At 44.7% G+C, this 20,244-nt stretch overlaps 1 protein-coding gene across 1 annotated transcript; it reads right to left on the bottom strand.

The window, feature by feature from the left end:
• Positions 1-421: 421 nt before the first annotated feature.
• On the bottom strand, positions 422-17,899 carry LOC117970450 (otogelin-like). The gene is made up of 8 exons (XM_059021931.1): positions 17,751-17,899; positions 7,260-7,341; positions 6,909-6,958; positions 5,953-6,089; positions 5,013-5,139; positions 3,494-3,671; positions 2,198-2,296; positions 422-653 (listed from the first exon to the last, which is right to left on the bottom strand). Exons 1-7 carry the CDS (start codon positions 17,860-17,862, stop codon positions 2,206-2,208), a joined length of 777 nt encoding a protein of 258 aa, XP_058877914.1. The 5' UTR covers positions 17,863-17,899; the 3' UTR covers positions 422-653; positions 2,198-2,205.
• Positions 17,900-20,244: the final 2,345 nt, after the last annotated feature.

The following is a 20,244-nucleotide window of genomic DNA, read 5'->3' as shown; positions in this document are numbered from 1 at the left end:
AGAGAGGAGAGAGGAGAGAGGAGAGAGGAGAGAGGGAGAGGAGAGAGAGGATAGAGGAGAGGAGAGAGAGGAGGAGAGAGGAGAGAGGAGAGAGGGGAGAGGGGAGAGAGGAGAGGAGAGAGAGGAGAGGAGAGAGGAGAGGGGAGAGGGGAGAGAGAGGTGAGAGAGGAGAGAGGAGAGAAAGAGGAGAGAGAAGAGAAAGAGGAGAGAGACAGAGGAGAGAGGGAGATTAATACAGTGGTGGCACTGTCATTGTGGTTTCAAACTACAGCTCCCAGCATGCCTCAGCACCTACAGAGATGGCAGGGGATGCTGGGAGCTGTAGTTCTAGTGCAGTGTATTGTAAAGGCTGGGTGTTTTCCGCACTGCAGCTCCCAGCATGCCTCAGCACCCGCGGCAATGGCAGGGCATGCTGGGAGCTGTAGTCCTGTTGCTCTGTCACTCACCGCACTCAGCGTAGTTGACGGCCATGCCTGTCCAGGCACAGTGGCGTGTGAAGTCATTTGCGATCATACACAAAGGAAGCACGGCCGACATGGGGTTGAAAACGCTGCGCTCACAATCCTGTCGGTAACGATCAACATTCATCACCAGCCCGCAGTCCGGGAAAGAAGACTCGATGAAAGAACAGTTACCTACTGAACCTTCCAACTCTACAAGAGAGAGAGAGAGAGAGAGAGATGAGAGGAGAGAGAGAGAGATGAGAGGAGAGAGGAGAGAGGAGAGGAGAGAGGGGAGAGGAGAGAGAGGAGAGAGAGGAGAGGAGAGAGGAGAGAGGAGAGAGGAGAGAGGAGAGAGAGGAGAGAGAGGAGAGAGAGGAGAGGAGAGAGGAGAGGGGAGAGAGGAGAGAGAGAAGAGAGGAGGAGAGAAGAGAGAGAGGGGAGAGGAGAGAGAGGAGAGAGGAGAGAGAGGAGAGAGGAGAGAGGACAGGAGAGAGAGGAGAGAGGAGAGGAGAGAGAGGAGAGGAGAGAGAGGGGAGGGGAGAGAGAGGGGAGGAGAGAGGAGAGGGGAGAGGAGAGAGGGGAGAGAGAGGAGAGAGGAGAGAGGAGAGAGGAGAGGAGAGAGAGGAGAGAGAGCAGAGAGGAGAGAGGAGAGAGAGGGAGAGAGGAGGAGAGAAGAGAGAGAGGGGAGAGGAGAGTAGAGAGAGGAGAGAGAGGAGAGAGAGGAGAGAGAGGAGAGAGGAGAGAGGAGAGAGGAGAGGAGAGAGAGGAGAGAGAGGAGAGAGGAGAGAGGAGAGAGAGGAGAGAGGAGGAGAGAAGAGAGAGAGGGGAGAGGAGAGAGAGGAGAGAGGAGAGAGAGGAGAGAGGAGAGAGGAGAGGAGAGAGAGGAGAGAGGGAGAGGAGAGAGAGGAGAGGAGAGAGAGGGGAGGGGAGAGAGAGGAGAGAGGAGAGAGGAGAGAGGAGAGGAGAGAGAGGAGAGAGAGGAGAGAGGAGGAGAGAAGAGAGAGAGGGGAGAGGAGAGAGAGGAGAGAGGAGAGAGAGGAGAGAGGAGAGAGGAGAGGAGAGAGAGGAGAGGAGAGAGAGGGGAGGGGAGAGAGGGGAGAGGAGAGAGAAGAGAGAGGAGAGAGGAGAGAGAGGAGAGAGAGGAGAGAGAGGAGAGATGAGAGAGAGAGGAGAGGAGAGGAGAGAGGATAGAGGAGAGAGAAGAGAGGAGAGAGGAGAGGAGAGAGGAGAGGAGAGAGAGGAGAGGGGAGAGAGGGGAGGGGGAGAGAGAGGGGAGGAGAGAGGAGAGGGGAGAGGAGAGAGGAGAGAGAGAAGAGAGGAGGAGAGAAGAGAGAGAGGGAGAGAGAGAAGAGGAGAGAGGAGAGAGAGGAGAGAGGAGAGAGGACAGGAGAGAGAGGAGAGAGGAGAGGAGAGAGAGGAGAGGAGAGAGAGGGGAGGGGAGAGAGAGGGGAGAGGAGAGAGAAGAGAGAGGAGAGAGGAGAGAGAGGAGAGAGAGGAGAGAGAGGAGAGATGAGAGAGAGGAGAGGAGAGGAGAGAGGATAGAGGAGAGAGAAGAGAGGAGAGAGGGAGAGAGAGAGGAGAGGAGAGAGAGGAGAGGGGAGAGAGATGGGCGGGGAGAGAGAGGAGAGTGAGAAAGACAGACAAAGACAGACAGATAAATAGATAAATAGATCAATAGACAGCTCGATTCAGACTGTCAGAAATGACAGACAGTAATAGGATTATCAATTAGATGTTTTTAAATCTATTCTCACCCGATGGGTTAGGGGGGGGGCAAATTTGGACAGGAACTGTGAAACTTCCACGAATCCACAAAATACTGTGGATTCGCTTCGACCAAGCCATTAGCAGACCTGAAATAAAACAGAACAGCACATTGATGAATTGTTATGTTTCATTTTCAACAGTAACGGCACAAGACCGCTGGATTCAGGTTTATAGATATATATTTTCTCAGTGCTGTATTTCACTCCTCCACCAGGGGGCGGCAGAGTATCACAGGTTTATAATGGTACAAGGATGCTGTATTCAGGTCTATATAAATATATTTCTCAGTGCTGTATTTCTCTCCTCCACCAGGGGGCAGCAGAGTGTCACAGGTTTATAATGGTACAAGGCTGGTGTATTCAAGTCTATATAAATATATTTCTCGCTGCTGTATTTCTCTCCTCCACCAGGGGGCGGCAGAGTGTCACAGGTTTATAATGGTACAAGGCTGCTGTATTCAGGTCTATATAAATATATTTCTCGCTGCTGTATTTCTCTCCTCCACCAGAGGGCGGCAGAGTGTCACAGGTTTATAATGTTACAAGGCTGCTGTATTCAGGGCTATATAAATATATTTCTCGCTGCTGTATTTCTCTCCTCCACCAGGGGGCAGCAGAGTGTCACAGGTTTATAATGGTACAAGGCAGCTGTATTCAGGTCTATATAAATATATTTCTCAGTGCTGTATTTCTCTCCTCCACCAGGGGGCGGCAGAGTGTCACAGGTTTATAATGTTACAAGGCTGCTGTATTCAGGTCTATATAAATATATTTCTCAGTGCTGTATTTCTCTCCTCCACCAGAGGGCAGCAGAGTGTCACAGGTTTATAATGGTACAAGGCAGCTGTATTCAGGTCTATATAAATATATTTCTCAGTGCTGTATTTCTCTCCTCCACCAGGGGGCGGCAGAGTGTCACAGGTTTATAATGGTACAAGGCTGCTGTATTCAGGTCTATATAAATATATTTCTCAGTGCTGTATTTCTCTCCTCCACCAGGGGGCGGCAGAGTGTCACAGGTTTATAATGGTACAAGGCAGCTGTATTCAGGTCTATATAAATATATTTCTCAGTGCTGTATTTCTCTCCTCCACCAGGGGGCGGCAGAGTGTCACAGGTTTATAATGGTACAAGGCTGCTGTATTCAGGTCTATATAAATATATTTCCACTAGGGGTCAGAGTGGGAGAAACCGTTATGATAGTTACAAGGGGGAGGTAGAATCGGCAATAACTGGGAGAAACCATTCTGGCAGTAACGGGGGGGGGGGGGGGTCCAAACTCACTTGAAATCATCGTTGCTGTTGTGATTAAAAGTGCCGCACAGCCCCTGGGTCTTCCCCAGGTAGACTTGATCCACAATCACATAGACACGCCCCCCTATGATGTCATACTGCACGACCACCCCTATCGTCGTGGCAACCTCCATGAACAAAGAGGAGACCTTTCTGACCGTCAGCAAATCTGGGGAGAGAAACTGATCTTCAGTGGCAAGGCAATAATGGTTCTGTATTACACTGAGGGGCAATGGCAGCACAAGTATAGGGCAGCTACAATGGGATGCCATTGGGAGAAATGGGACCACAGTGTGCTAACTATACCCTCAATGATCTATGAAAGAAAGTCAAGTTAGCAGAGAAACGTTTTAATGCCTTCGTCATCCAGAACTTCACTGGATCAGAAAACTCCAAACCAGAAGAGACTGAGAGAGAAAGTCAAGTTAGCAGAGAAACGTTTTAATGCCTTCGTCATCCAGAACTTCACTGGATCAGAAACTCCAAACCAGAAGAGACTGAGAGAGAAAGTCAAGTTAGCAGAGAAACGTTTTAATGCCTTCGTCATCCAGAACTTCACTGGATCAGAAACTCCAAACCAGAAGAGACTGAGAGAGAAAGTCAAGTTAGCAGAGAAACGTTTTAATGCCTTCGTCATCCAGAACTTCACTGGATCAGAAACTCCAAACCAGAAGAGACTGAGAGAGAAAGTCAAGTTAGCAGAGAAACGTTTTAATGCCTTCATCATCCAGAACTTCACTGGATCAGAAACTCCAAACCAGAAGAGACTGAGAGAGAAAGTCAAGTTAGCAGAGAAACGTTTTAATGCCTTCGTCATCCAGAACTTCACTGGATCAGAAACTCCAAACCAGAAGAGAATGAGAAAGAAAGTCAAGTTAGCAGAGAAACGTTTTAATGCCTTCGTCATCCAGAACTTCACTGGATCAGAAACTCCAAACCAGAAGAGACTGAGAGAGAAAGTCAAGTTAGCAGAGAAACGTTTTAATGCCTTCGTCATCCAGAACTTCACTGGATCAGAAACTCCAAACCAGAAGAGACTGAGAGAGAAAGTCAAGTTAGCAGAGAAACGTTTTAATGCCTTCGTCATCCAGAACTTCACTGGATCAGAAACTCCAAACCAGAAGAGACTGAGAGAGAAAGTCAAGTTAGAAGAGAAACGCAGAGATGTTTAAAACTCTTTCATATCTGAATGTTATTCTTGTGAACTCTTTTATATTTAAAAACTTGAGATGTGAAAAGCGTGGTTTAGATTCCTCAGCAAAAAAATAATTGATCTTTTAATAAAACTACCAAGGTAAAGACATCCTGTTGTTTAAATTCAAGATTAGAACACGCTGACGCATGTTTAGTATGTGAAGATAGGAAATGAAATTTAGGACTAGTCAAAGCATTGATGAAACAGCAGCCATTGTGGCTCAGCTCCAGAGCCGGCTCTCATACAGAACAATAGGGAACCAGATCCAAGATGGCGGACAGTGGGCCGCAGTTTCACAGTCAGAAACTTCCTTACCATCGTAGTGCAATGGCATCACTGTGTCCCCTTTTGATGATGTCACCTCCCCTGTAGAGTTAATGGTGATCACTATCTTCCCCTGGAAGTTGAATTCCAAACTGTCGATGCAGATCTTTCTGGGGTCCTAGAAATCACAGGGAAAAAATATGAACTACAGCTCCCAGCATCCCTCACTGTTACTGCTAGTGTAGAGGCATGCTGGGAGCTGTAGTTTTTATTTAGATTCTGCATTATATATAAATCTATGGCTATTGAAACTCAGGGGGGCTGTCTGAATCGTGTTTGGTGTTGCTGTATAATATATAAAACTATGGCTATTGAAACTCGGGGGCTGTCTGAATCGTGTTTGGTGTTGCTGTATAATATATAAAACTATGGCTATTGAAACTCAGGGGGACTGTCTGAATCGTGTTTGGTGTTGCTGTATAATATATAAAACTATGGCTATTGAAACTCAGGGGGACTGTCTGAATCGTGTTTGGTGTTGCTGTATAATATATAAAACTATGGCTATTGAAACTCAGGGGGACTGTCTGAATCGTGTTTGGTGTTGCTGTATAATATAGAAAACTATGGCTATTGAAACTCAGGGGGACTGTCTGAATCGTGTTTGGTGTTGCTGTATAATATATAAAACTATGGCTATTGAAACTCAGGGGGACTGTCTGAATCGTGTTTGGTGTTGCTGTATAATATATAAAACTATGGCTATTGAAACTCAGGGGGGCTGTCTGAATCGTGTTTGGTGTTGCTGTATAATATATAAAACTATGGCTATTGAAACTCAGGGGGACTGTCTGAATCGTGTTTGGTGTTGCTGTATAATATATAAAACTATGGCTGTTGAAACTTTGCATATAAAACTACAGCTCCCAGCAGCCCTCGCTGTCAGTGCAGGTGCAGGGGCATGCTGGGAGCTGTAGTTCGGGTTCTGTACCTCTTTGCAGGGCCCGTTGTTCAAGATCACACTGAATGCATCGGTCTTGACCAGGAGATACGCGCAGAAGCTCCTGATCGTGAAAGTGGAGTCATCGAAGGTGCGGATCGCCTGGGATCCGGTTACTGAGCACACCCCTACAGAACCAAACCAGAGAGGCTACTGTCATCATAATTATCATCATTATCATCATTATCATCATTATCATTATCATCATCATTATCATTATCATCATCATTATCATTATTATTATTATTATTATTATTATTATTATTATTATTAATGAGTCATTCAGCAGACGTTTTTCTCCAAAGAGTCTTCCAGAGACCAGGGGGGTGAACTCTGAATCATCAACAACTGCTGCTGCTGCTGCTGCAGAGTCACTTCCAATAGGAGCTCGTTTGTTTGACGGAGCACAAGGAGGTGAAGCGACTCGCCCAGGGTCACACGCACACACACACACACACACACACACACACAGGGAGTCACTGGCTGCTGCAGAGTCACTTCCAACAGGAGCTCGGTTGTTTGACGTCTCATCCGAAGGACGGAGCACAAGGAGGTGAAGCGACTCGCTCAGGGTCACACACACACACGCACACGCACACACACACACATACAGGGAGTCGGAGGCTCAGCCGGGATTTGAACCTCCTGGTATCGAGCCCCTTTCTCTAACCGCTGAGCCGCCCAGCCTCCTAATCTCTCTCTATCTATTTCTCTATATCTATATAATGATGATTCAAGTAATTAGATTGAATTAAGGACGGAGCAGAGAGAGAGAAATGGAGTGAGGGAGGAGGGAAAGAGTGAGAGGAGAGAGAGAGAGAGGGGGAAGGGAAAGAGAAAGAGAGAAAAGAAAGGATGAAAGACAGCAAGAAGGAAAGACAGACAGGGAGCCGTCGCCTGAACGAGACTCCGCTGAGGATTCTACCCTTCGAGGTGTTTGTGTTTACCTTGACATTCGTGAGTTTGGAAACACGACATCCGACCCTTCGAACAGGAACTGTGAAGAAAAAACAAAACCACACAAAATTAATAACCAGCCTGTCAGTGACATCATCCACCCCCCATCCCAGCAATATAAACCAGCCTGTCAGGAACATCATCCATCCCCTGTCTGTCTGTCTGTCTGTCTGTCTGTCTGTCTGTCTGTCTGTCTGCATTGCCATTGAAGATCATTCAGGGTATAGTTAGCACACTGTGGTCCCATTTCTACCAATAGCATCCCAATGCAGCTGCCCTATACTTATGCTACCATTGCCCCTTAGTGTAACAAACATAGAACCCATTACTCCCAGTCTTACCAGTTTGCGCATCGCAGTGGGAGCTCTTTTCCGTCCTCAACTACGATACCGTTTGACAGGAGACAATCCTGGACATCATCGTCTAGAAAAAAATATATATACAGATTTAAAAAAAATATATACAATACCTCCCTGTGCTTTACCAGACCTCTCTGTGCTTTACAATGCCTCCCTATGCTTTACCAGACCTCTCTGTGCTTTACAATGCTTCCCTATGCTTTACCACACCTCTCTGTGCTTTACAATGCTTCCCTATGCTTTACCAGACCCCTCTGTGCTTTACAATGCTTCCCTATGCTTTACCAGACCTCTCTGTGCTTTACAATGCTTCCCTATGCTTTACCACACCTCTCTGTGCTTTGCAATGCTTCCCTATGCTTTACCAGACCTCTCTGTGCTTTACAATGCTTCCCTGTGCTTTACCAGACCTCTCTGTGCTTTACAATGCTTCCCTATGCTTTACCAGACCTCTCAGTGCTTTACAATGCTTCCCTGTGCTTTACCAGACCTCTCTGTGCTTTACAATGCTTCCCTATGCTTTACCAGACCTCTCTGTGCTTTACAATGCTTCCCTATGCTTTACCACACCTCTCTGTGCTTTACAATGCTTCCCTATGCTTTACCAGACCTCTCTGTGCTTTACAATGCTTCCCTATGCTTTACCAGACCTCTCTGTGCTTTACAATGCTTCCCTATGCTTTACCAGACCTCTCTGTGCTTTACAATGCTTCCCTATGCTTTACCAGACCTCTCTGTGCTTTACAATGCTTCCCTGTGCTTTACCAGACCTCTCTGTGCTTCACAATGCTTCCCTGTGCTTTACCAGACCTCTCTGTACTTTACAATGCTTCCCTATGCTTTACCAGACCTCTCTGTGCTTTACAATGCTTCCCTATGCTTTACCAGACCTCTCTGTGCTTTACAATGCTTCCCTATGCTTTACCAGACCTCTCTGTGCTTCACAATGCTTCCCTATGCTTTACCAGACCTCTCTGTACTTTACAATGCTTCCCTATGCTTTACCAGACCTCTCTGTGCTTTACAATGCTTCCCTATGCTTTACCAGACCTCTCTGTGCTTTACAATGCTTCCCTATGCTTTACCAGACCTCTCTGTGCTTTACAATGCTTCCCTATGCTTTACCACACCTCTCTGTGCTTCACAATGCTTCCCTATGCTTTACCAGACCTATCTGTGCTTTACAATGCTTCCCTATGCTTTACCAGACCTCTCTGTGCTTTACAATGCTTCCCTATGCTTTACCAGACCTCTCTGTGCTTTACAATGCTTCCCAATGCTTTACCAGACCTCTCTGTGCTTTACAATGCTTCCCTATGCTTTACCAGACCTCTCTGTGCTTTACAATGCTTCCCTATGCTTTACCAGACCTCTCAGTGCTTTACAATGCTTCCCTGTGCTTTACCAGACCTCTCTGTGCTTTACAATGCTTCCCTATGCTTTACCAGACCTCTCTGTGCTTTACAATGCTTCCCTATGCTTTACCAGACCTCTCAGTGCTTTACAATGCTTCCCTGTGCTTTACCAGACCTCTCTGTGCTTTACAATGCTTCCCTATGCTTTACCAGACCTCTCTGTGCTTTACAATGCTTCCCTATGCTTTACCAGACCTCTCAGTGCTTTACAATGCTTCCCTGTGCTTCATGCTTTATTACGCTGTGCTGTGCTCTTAGTAACGGGTGCACGAGGAGGTCAATATTATTAATCTTGCTCTTCGAGTTTCTTCACCTGCCTCTCGGGTTCCCTTCGTATTCAGTTCTCATTGTTTGAATATTTTGGCTCTGATCCAAACAAGCTCTACTTTAATTAATGGGATTAGCTGGCTAACGTTACCTCGCAATTACTTTCAATAGGAAACTCTGCAACCAGTCCAGGATTCTCCAGATGCTTCCTTATTGTTAAAAACACGGCGAACTAACCCTTAGAAAAGTGTCCCGCAGGAACAGCACAGCACAGTGTGAAGCATAAAGCATGGGAAAGCATAGGGAAGCATTGTAAAGCACAGAGAGGTCTGGTAAAGCATAGGGAAGCATTGTAAAGCACAGAGAGGTCTGGTGAAGCATAGGGAAGCATTGCAAAGCACAGAGAGGTCTGGTAAAGCATAGGGAAGCATTGTAAAGCACAGAGAGGTCTGGTAAAGCATAGGGAAGCATTGTAAAGCACAGAGAGGTCTGGTGAAGCATAGGGAAGCATTGCAAAGCACAGAGAGGTCTGGTAAAGCACAGGGAAGCATTGTAAAGCACAGAGAGGTCTGGTGAAGCATAGGGAAGCATTGTAAAGCACAGAGAGGTGTGGTAAAGCACAGGGAAGCATTGTAAAGCACAGAGAGGTCTGGTAAAGCATAGGGAAGCATTGTAAAGCACAGAGAGGTCTGGTAAAGCATAGAGAAGCATTGTAAAGCACAGAGAGGTCTGGTAAAGCACAGGGAAGCATTGTAAAGCACAGAGAGGTGTGGTAAAGCATAGGGAAGCATTGTAAAGCACAGAGAGGTCTGGTAAAGCATAGGGAAGCATTGTAAAGCACAGAGAGGTCTGGTAAAGCACAGGGAAGCATTGTAAAGCACAGAGAGGTCTGGTAAAGCATAGGGAAGCATTGTAAAGCACAGAGAGGTCTGGTAAAGCATAGGGAAGCATTGTAAAGCACAGAGAGGTCTGGTAAAGCATAGAGAAGCATTGTAAAGCACAGAGAGGTCTGGTAAAGCACAGGGAAGCATTGTAAAGCACAGAGAGGTGTGGTAAAGCATAGGGAAGCATTGTAAAGCACAGAGAGGTCTGGTAAAGCATAGGGAAGCATTGCAAAGCACAGAGAGGTCTGGTAAAGCACAGGGAAGCATTGTAAAGCACAGAGAGGTCTGGTGAAGCATAGGGAAGCATTGTAAAGCACAGAGAGGTCTGGGAAAGCATAGGGAAGCATTGTAAAGCACAGAGAGGTCTGGTAAAGCATAGGGAAGCATTGTAAAGCACAGAGAGGTCTGGTAAAGCATAGGGAAGCATTGTAAAGCACAGAGAGGTCTGGTGAAGCATAGGGAAGCATTGCAAAGCACAGAGAGGTCTGGTAAAGCACAGGGAAGCATTGTAAAGCACAGAGAGGTCTGGTGAAGCATAGGGAAGCATTGTAAAGCACAGAGAGGTGTGGTAAAGCACAGGGAAGCATTGTAAAGCACAGAGAGGTCTGGTAAAGCATAGGGAAGCATTGTAAAGCACAGAGAGGTCTGGTAAAGCATAGAGAAGCATTGTAAAGCACAGAGAGGTCTGGTAAAGCACAGGGAAGCATTGTAAAGCACAGAGAGGTGTGGTAAAGCATAGGGAAGCATTGTAAAGCACAGAGAGGTCTGGTAAAGCATAGGGAAGCATTGTAAAGCACAGAGAGGTCTGGTAAAGCACAGGGAAGCATTGTAAAGCACAGAGAGGTCTGGTAAAGCATAGGGAAGCATTGTAAAGCACAGAGAGGTCTGGTAAAGCATAGGGAAGCATTGTAAAGCACAGAGAGGTCTGGTAAAGCATAGAGAAGCATTGTAAAGCACAGAGAGGTCTGGTAAAGCACAGGGAAGCATTGTAAAGCACAGAGAGGTGTGGTAAAGCATAGGGAAGCATTGTAAAGCACAGAGAGGTCTGGTAAAGCATAGGGAAGCATTGCAAAGCACAGAGAGGTCTGGTAAAGCACAGGGAAGCATTGTAAAGCACAGAGAGGTCTGGTGAAGCATAGGGAAGCATTGTAAAGCACAGAGAGGTGTGGTAAAGCACAGGGAAGCATTGTAAAGCACAGAGAGGTCTGGTAAAGCATAGGGAAGCATTGTAAAGCACAGAGAGGTCTGGTAAAGCATAGAGAAGCATTGTAAAGCACAGAGAGGTCTGGTAAAGCACAGGGAAGCATTGTAAAGCACAGAGAGGTGTGGTAAAGCATAGGGAAGCATTGTAAAGCACAGAGAGGTCTGGTAAAGCATAGGGAAGCATTGTAAAGCACAGAGAGGTCTGGTAAAGCACAGGGAAGCATTGTAAAGCACAGAGAGGTCTGGTAAAGCATAGGGAAGCATTGTAAAGCACAGAGAGGTGTGGTAAAGCATAGGGAAGCATTGTAAAGCACAGAGAGGTGTGGTAAAGCACAGGGACGCAGTGTATAATATTTTGCCGATAGCGTTAGGGTCCCGCCCGTGAATGGTATTCCGTTCTGCACGATAAGCATTTGCAATAAATCAACGCGTCAGGTAACGAGGTGTGACAATGAAACACAGAGATTGTAGATCGGTCACATTTATCACCCCGACCCCCCCCCCCCCCCCCCCCGCCCGGAAGAATATTCCAGTAAGGCAAACCCTCCGTTTTGCTTGGATAGTTTTGTATTCTCGCCTTTTTATTCGACAGCTAAAAAGACGTATCTGTGCGTTTTTTAAAAGGAATGTCATTATTATTATTATTATTATTATTATTATTATTATTATTATTATTATTATTATTATTATTATTATTATTATTATTATTATTATTATTATGTATTTCTTAGCAGACGCCCTTATCCAGCAGTGTGGAGTAGTGGTCAGGGCTCTGGACTCTTGACCGGAGGGTCGTGGGTTCAATCCCAGGTGGGGGACACTGATACTGTACCCTTGAGCAAGGTACTTTACCTAGATTGCTCCAGTAAAAACCCAACTGTATAAATGGGGAATTGTATGTAAAAATAATGTGATATCTTGAAACAATTGTAAGTCGCCCTGGATAAGGGCGTCTGCTAAGAAATAAATAATAATAATCCAGGGCGCCTTACAGTCGTAAACAAAAATACATTTCAAGAATCACAGCACAAGTATTAATATAATTAAGAGCAAGATAACATACATAGAATGATAGAATGAATATAATATGAATGAAATACGACAGCCTCGCTTTGAGCCGGACTGAAGCATTTGTACAAAAAAGACGGGGGTGGCGGCGGGGGGTGGTAGGCGTGACTGACGTCTTTCAAAATCTCTGCCAGAGTTCACAAACCATGTAGCGCAGGGCTCCCCCTCCCCAAAAAAAACCCTGTCCTGCGGGGGTGGGGTACCCCGCTGTGTCTGCGGGCTCTCCTTCCAACCGAGCGCTCAATTACTGAACTCGACCCTTCACTAAACTAACGAGCTGCTTAAAAAAAAAAAAGTAATTGAGCGTCAATACAGAGATCAATACACTATAATACAGAGATCAATACACTATCATACAGAGATCCACAGGGCTGGGAATCAGACTCCTATTGCACAGCAGTGTGATCCAGTCCAGGTTTTACTGCTACCAGCTTGATCAGCCCCCAGTGTGTCTAGCTAACAAGCTCAGGGTGTGTCTGATTATTAAACTCCCAGTGAAACCAGGACTGGATCACACTGCTGTGGAATAGGAGTCTGATTCCCATCAATTAGACGTGTTCTCTTGAAGGGTACGACTGCTGACGTCGGTCGAATCTCGATTGCTGGCTCTAAACGCCGTGGGGAGCAGAGAAGGAGCCGTCGCTAACGCGGGACGCGCGGTTTGGTTTTTATAAACGCGTTAAAATATATTTTAAAAACCCCCCATCTAGCGACGCGCTGCGACAGCAAACACCAAACACCGTATATCCGATCCGTTCTGTTTACCGACCTTCGTTTGTTTGGTTTTAAAACAGCCTGCAAATCTAACACGGCAGTCTCCACGTTTGAAACGGTTTTGCATTTTAAGGGAGACGGGGAATCATGTTTTATTAGTTTTTGGTTTTGATGATAATGCGATTTTATCAAGTCTTGCTGAAGAGGCGTTGCAGGAACTAGGAGACGTCACACCTCAACTGATTTCTCAAGGCTTTTATTTTTGTCGGCAGTGAAATAAAACGCCTTTAATTACACACGAAGTGCTACAGCACAGCCGCCTGTGGTCAATTCTTCATAACTTAAGCAAAGAAAATATCGTTTACTGAAAAATAATCATTTCGCCTAAAAAACGGTCACAATATAGTAAATAAATCGTGTGCTGTTTTGAATTCCTTGATTTACACACGGTAATAGTTTCTGTCCGCGTATCTCTCAATCCTGTATCACACGTTTATCAGCAAATTCGAGAGTATTTAAAAAACGCGCAGAAATTTAACTAAACAGTTACAGCTAAACCTGCTATTTACTTGTTCGTAACAATTCAATAAGACATTCCTGGCTGTGGTTTTTCTCTACGATAACGTAACTTCCTGTAAGCAACAAAAATATTGTAGCGTGCACGGGGGAAGGCAGCAGTATTATTATTATTATTATTATTATTATTTATTTCTTAGCAGACGCCCTTATCCAGGGCGACTTACAATTGTTACAAGATATCACATTATTTTTACATACAATTCCCCATTTATACAGTTGGGTTTTTACTGGAGCAATCTAGGTAAAGTACCTTGCTCAAGGGTACAGCAGCAGTGTCCCCCACCTGGGATTGAACCCACGACCCTCCGGTCAAGAGTCCAGAGCCCTGACCGCTACGCCACACTGCTGCCTGGTAAGGCTGGTAGGTGACGTAATCACGCACAGAGGCATGAGCCCGATATACGCTCCTTGCAAAGGAGCCGGTTCTGTACAGCGGTATCGGCGCTATGCTTCAGGGCGAGAGGAGCCGGGTTCGGGTTCGCGTCCGCCCTCCCCCCGTGTGTGGATTTCCTCGCCCTGTGTGACGCGCCTGCCTGCGTGAACCGAGAACGCTACAATATATTTAAACTGTGTGTTTATTTTCCTCTCAATTCCGGTTTGCATACGTTCAGTCCTTAAAATATATTATTATTATTATTATTATTATTATTATTATTATTATTATTTATTTCTTAGCAGACGCCCTTATCCAGGGCGATTTACAATCGTAAGCAAAAATACATTTCAAGAATCACAGCACAAGTAATAATACAATTAAGAGCAAGATAAATACAATGACTTTGGTTCAAGCAAGTACAAGTGTGACAAAATACAATTCAATAACACAGCAGATAACAGTTACTCCCACGCTACTCCACTACTCCACTACTCCGCTCGCTCCACTCGCTCCCGATCACCGCTCGCATCCAGTTCAAGACTCTTGTACTCGCCTACAGATGCCTTGACCAGACTGCACCCAGCTACCTCCAGACCCTCATCTCTCCCTACACCCCCACTCGACCTCTCCGCTCCGCCTGCACTAGAAGACTGGCTCTACCTCCGCTACGCTCCCCTGCCTCCAGAGCCCGCTCCTTCTCCACCCTCGCCCCCGCAGCGGTGGAACGACCTTCCTACAGATGTCAGGACTGCCCAGTCCCTGACCACCTTCCGGCGCCTCCTTAAGACTCACCTCTTCAAACAGCACCTGTAGAACTCCTCTGTTTGTATCCTGGGACACTATCACCCTTCATTTAAATGTGCTTTATTTTGCTCTTATCTGCCCCCTATTTTACTGCATTTAATCCTGTACTTCAGAATACTGTAATCTGCCAAGTGTTTAACCTGTAGTACTTTGTATTTAATCACATCCTGATGTAACTATCACTATTTAATCATATCCTGATGTCACTATCACTATTATCTGCTGTATTATTGAATTGTGGTTTGTCACACTTGAACAAAAGTTATTGTATTTCTTGCTCTTATTGTATTACTTGTATTGTAACACTTGAAATGTATTTGCTTACGATTGTAAGTCGCCCTGGATAAGGACGTCTGCTAAGAAATAAATAATAATAATAATAATAATAATAATAATAATAATAATAATAATAATAATAATAATAATATGATTAAATACAAAATACTACAGATTAAACAGCAGATGACAGTACTCTGAAGTACAGGATTAAATGCAGTAAAATAGGGGGCAGATAAGAGCAAAATAAAGCACATTTAAATGAAGGGTGATAGTGTCCCAGGATACAGAGGAGTTCTACAGGTGCTGTTTGAAGAGGTGAGTCTTAAGGAGGCGCCGGAAGGTGGTCAGGGACTGGACAGTCCTGACATCTCTAGGAAGGTCATTCCACCACTGCGGGTGCAGTTACTAATCAATTTTTAATTTAATCAGAAAAAAACAATAAATAAAAATAAATCGCTTTATTTCTTCGTGGGTTATAAGATTTCTGTCTGGACTTTTACTGTGGAGCTTAAAAAAAAAATACCGGCGGACCCGGCAAACAAAAAAACAAACAAACCAATTAAAAAAAAAAAAACAACCGACCGCGCGTAAAATAAACTCGTTATCATCGAAAAAAAAAAACACGTTTATTTCTGTTTTAGCATCTTGTTCCCCTGGAAACGCGTCAAAAGGAGGGATTCGGGTGTAACACTAAGTAATTAAAATCTACCAAACGCGAGCAAATATTCGACCATCCCTAACTACAATTAAAAAAACAAAAAACCACAAAACAAAACAGGAGGGCTCGGTTTAGGGCTCAAGGTTTGCTGAGTTTGTAGAATTTAGAAAGCTGTCTTTACACCCCGGAGCGCAAAAGTGCTGAGAAAACAGCTGACTAATCGATACTTTCTTAGTCATTTGAAAACATAAAAGAATTTGCATATTTTTTCATTTTTTTTTTCAAGATATAATCTCTCTTTTGACAGCTGGAGTTTTCTGCCAGCTGATTGTGATGTCTCTGTGACAGCCCGGCTCCGCCCTTGATTTACGATCGCGGTTCGTTTCCAGGTTCTGTGTATTTTCACATCGATAAATTATTTCTGAAGAATAGGGAGGTATTGCAACACACAGAGAGGTGTGGTAAAGCATTTTAAAAACATTGTAAACTAACCCTTATAAAAGTATATCGCAGTAAAATCACACAGCAAGGTGTAATAAAGCATAAAGCATGGTAAAGCATAGGGAAGCATTGTAAAGCACAGAGAGGTCTGGTAAAGCATAGGGAAGCATTGTAAAGCACAGAGAGGTCTGGTAAAGCATAGGGAAGCACTGTAAAGCACAGAGAGGTCTGGTAAAGCATAGGGAAGCATTGTAAAGCACAGAGAGGTCTGGTAAAGCATAGGGAAGCATTGTAAAGCACAGAGAGGTCTGGTAAAGCATAGGGAAGCACTGTAAAGCACAGAGAGGTCCCGCAGTGGTGGAACGACCTTCCTACAGATGTCAGGACTGCCCAGTCCCTGACCACATTCCGGCGCCTCCTTAAGACTCACCTCTTCAAACAGCACCTGTAGAACTCCTCTGTTGTATCCTGGGACACTATCACCCTTCATTTAAATATGCTTTATTTTGCTCTTATCTGCCCCCTATTTTACTGCATTTAATCCTGTACCTCAGAATATTGTAATCTCCCAAGTGTTTAATCTGTAGTATTTTGTACTTAATCATATCCTGATGTAACTATCACTACTTAATCATATCCTGATGTAACTTTCACTATTATCTGCTGTATTATTGAATTGTGGTTTGTCACACTTGAGAATTATTGTATTTCTTGTTCTATTGTATGACTTATATTGTAACACTTGAATGTATTTGTATTTGCTTGCGATTGTAAGTCGCCCTGGATAAGGGCGTCTGCTAAGAAATAAATAATAATAATAATAATAATAATAATAATAAAGCATAGGGAAGCATTGTAAAGCACAGAGAGGTGTGGTAAAGCATAGGGAAGCATTGTAAAGCACAGAGAGGTCTGGTAAAGCATAGGGAAGCATTGTAAAGCACAGAGAGGTCTGGTAAAACACAGGGAAGCATTGTAAAGCACAGAGAGGTCTGGTAAAGCATAGGGAAGCATTGTAAAGCACAGAGAGGTCTGGTAAAGCATAGGGAAGCATTGTAAAGCACAGAGAGGTCTGGTAAAGCATAGGGAAGCATTGTAAAGCACAAAGAGGTCTGGTAAAGCATAGGGAAGCATTGTAAAGCACAGAGAGGTCTGGTAAAGCATAGGGAAGCATTGTAAAGCACAGAGAGGTCTGGTAAAGCATAGGGAAGCATTGTAAAGCACAGAGAGGTCTGGTAAAGCATAGGGAAGCATTGTAAAGCACAGAGAGGTCTGGTAAAGCATAGGGAAGCATTGTAAAGCACAGAGAGGTCTGGTAAAGCATAGGGAAGCATTGTAAAGCACGGAGAGGTCTGGTAAAGCATAGGGAAGCATTGTAATATATAATATTTTTCTTTCATACTTTTCAAACTTTTCATCCACAATTATTAAACATTCAATATTGCAGAATTTAGAATTACTAAATGTAATAAATTCAACGACAAACAACCAAAAGTCTTTCTCAGTGTCTTTAATCAAAACATTAGTCATTGAATTCACACTGAAGACGTTGAGAAAGACTTCTAGTCGTTAGTCATTGAATTCACACTGAAGACACTGAGAAAGACTTCTAGTCGTTAGTCATTGAATTCACACTGAAGACACTGAGAAAGACTTCTAGTCATTAGTCATTGAATTCACACTGAAGACCCTGAGAAAGACTTCTTGTGGAAACGTTCGTTGGATTTCTTTCAGTGCCAGGGAGACTCTTAAATTTACACACACATCGTGAGGGGAACACAGTACCTGCAGAAGCCGTCCATGCTGAGCTGAAGAAGATAGCGAGCAGCGTCAGTGTTGCAGAACCCATCTTCATCTTCATCTTCATCTTCATCTTCATCTTCATCTTCATCTTCATCTTGCTCTCTCTCTCTCTCAGTCTCTCTCTGCGGCTCTCAGATCAGAGAAAGAATGAACCTCCTAGCTTTCCCTTTGTCTTATAAACCATTCTGTGTGAACTTGATAAACTGGAATAACAGAATTGGACCTGTGGAACAACATTCTGAAGTGTGTGTGTGTGTGTGTGTGTGTGTGTCCTATAAAATTTGACCCCCATAAAAGCATAGCTAAGTGTAATCAGGCATATAGGGAAGCATTGTAAAGCACAGAGAGGTCTGGTAAAGCATAGGGAAGCATTGTAAAGCACAGAGAGGTGTGGTAAAGCATAGGGAAGCATTGTAAAGCACAGAGAGGTGTGGTAAAGCATAGGGAAGCATTGTAAAGCACAGAGAGGTCTGGTAAAGCATAGGGAAGCATTGTAAAGCACAGAGAGGTCTGGTAAAGCATAGGGAAGCATTGTAAAGCACAGAGAGGTCTGGTAAAGCATAGGGAAGCATTGTAAAGCACAGAGAGGTCTGGTAAAGCATAGGGAAGCATTGTAGCACAGAGAGGTCTGGTAAAGCATAGGGAAGCATTGTAAAGCACAGAGAGGTCTGGTAAAGCATAGGGAAGCATTGTAAAGCACAGAGATGTGTGGTAAAGCATAGGGAACCATTGTAAAGCACAGAGAGGTCTGGTAAAGCATAGGGAGGCATTGTAAAGCACAGAGAGGTCTGGTAAAGCATAGGGAAGCATTGTAAAGCACAGAGAGGTCTGGTAAAGCATAGGGAAGCATTGTAAAGCACAGAGAGGTCTGGTAAAGCATAGGGAAGCATTGTAAAGCACAGAGAGGTGTGGTAAAGCATAGGGGAGCATTGGGATCAGTCATATGTTGCTATATTCTCAAATTTTAGATATAATACGCTTTGAAAATGCGTTTTTATTTGTAAAGCACAGAGATTTCTGGTAAATCAATGACTAACGACTAGAAAAAACAGGAGTTTCTACAGGTGCTTTCTGAAGAGGTGAGTCTTGAGGAGGCTCCGGAAGGTGGTCAGGGACTGGGCAGTCCTGACATCTCTAGGAAGGTCAAAATCAAGCTGGGGGCTGACGTGCCCCCCTAGCTTGATTTTAAGATTTCATGAACCTGGCTGACATTGAAACACAGGGAAATCACACAGTGTTTGGCAGACAGCTTCAATGAAGCAAGGAACACTCTGACTTCCAGCAGGCGGGGGCTATCTCACAGACGGAGGTGGGACGTGAACCCGGGGCCTCCCGCACTGAGGCATAGCGCCCGTACCTCTGTCGCCTGCCAGCCCTGACCCTTAACCCCCTGGGCATGCCACCCCCACGCTGCCCGACACATGGGGCGTGATTCGCAACAAAAAGCCAACGTGGTCAAATTTGTGTGATGCGTTCTCCAGTCATTACCCAGTCCGTGACGCTGCGCTAAACTAGAGTGCGTCATTAAAAAAAAAGACTAACGGGTTTTAGAACCAGTTTTAATTGCTTTAATTATGGCTTGTACATAGGGCTGGAAACAGCTTCTTAACCAGAAGCAATTAGCTGTGAAAACAAAACTGGGATCATCTGTCCTGAGGCCAACGCTGCACTTTAATTTATGAAAAGCTAATTACTCTGAAATGGGTGTATTTCGGGCCATGTGCCAAAGAACTACAAGGTCAAGGAAGCTTTACTGTCCCTCTCTGTGCTTTACAATGCTTCCCTGTGCTTTACCAGACCTCTCTGTGCTTTACAATGCTTCCCTATGCTTTACCAGACCTCTCTGTGCTTTACAATGCTTCCCTGTGCTTTACCAGACCTCTCTGTGCTTTACAATGCTTCCCTATGCTTTACCAGACCTCTCTGTGCTTTACGATGCTTCCCTATGCTTTACCAGACCTCTCTGTGCTTTACAATGCTTCCCTATGCTTTACCACACCTCTCTGTGCTTTACAATGCTTCCCTATGCTTCACCAGACCTCTCTGTGCTTTACAATGCTTCCCTATGCTTTACCAGACCTCTCTGTGCTTTACAATGCTTCCCTATGCTTTACCAGACCTCTCTGTGCTTTACAATGCTTCCCTATGCTTTACCACACCTCTCTGTGCTTTACAATGCTTCTCTATGCTTTACCAGACCTCTCTGTGCTTTACAATGCTTCCCTGTGCTTTACCAGACCTCTCTGTGCTTTACAATGCTTCCCTATGCTTTACCAGACCTCTCTGTGCTTTGCAATGCTTCCCTATGCTTTACCACACCTCTCTGTGCTTTACAATGCTTCCCTATGCTTTACCAGACCTCTCTGTGCTTTGCAATGCTTCCCTATGCTTTACCACACCTCTCTGTGCTTTACAATGCTTCCCTATGCTTTACCAGACGTCTCTGTGCTTTACAATGCTTCCCTATGCTTCACCA

Source organism: Acipenser ruthenus, unplaced genomic scaffold (assembly GCF_902713425.1).
Source record: "Acipenser ruthenus unplaced genomic scaffold, fAciRut3.2 maternal haplotype, whole genome shotgun sequence".
Taxonomy (NCBI): Eukaryota; Metazoa; Chordata; class Actinopteri; order Acipenseriformes; family Acipenseridae; genus Acipenser; species Acipenser ruthenus.
This window is presented reverse-complemented; position numbering and strand designations above follow the sequence as displayed.

Coding starts and splice junctions, on each gene's coding strand:
- LOC117970450 (XM_059021931.1), bottom strand. CDS start 17,862: ATGAAGATGAAGATGAAGATGAAGATGAAGATGAAGATGAAGATGAAG. Junction 6,090..6,908: donor CCAAACTCACGAATGTCAAG/GTAAACACAAAC, acceptor TTGGTTCTGTAG/GGGTGTGCTCAGTAACCGGA. Junction 5,140..5,952: donor ACAACGGGCCCTGCAAAGAG/GTACAGAACCCG, acceptor TGTGATTTCTAG/GACCCCAGAAAGATCTGCAT.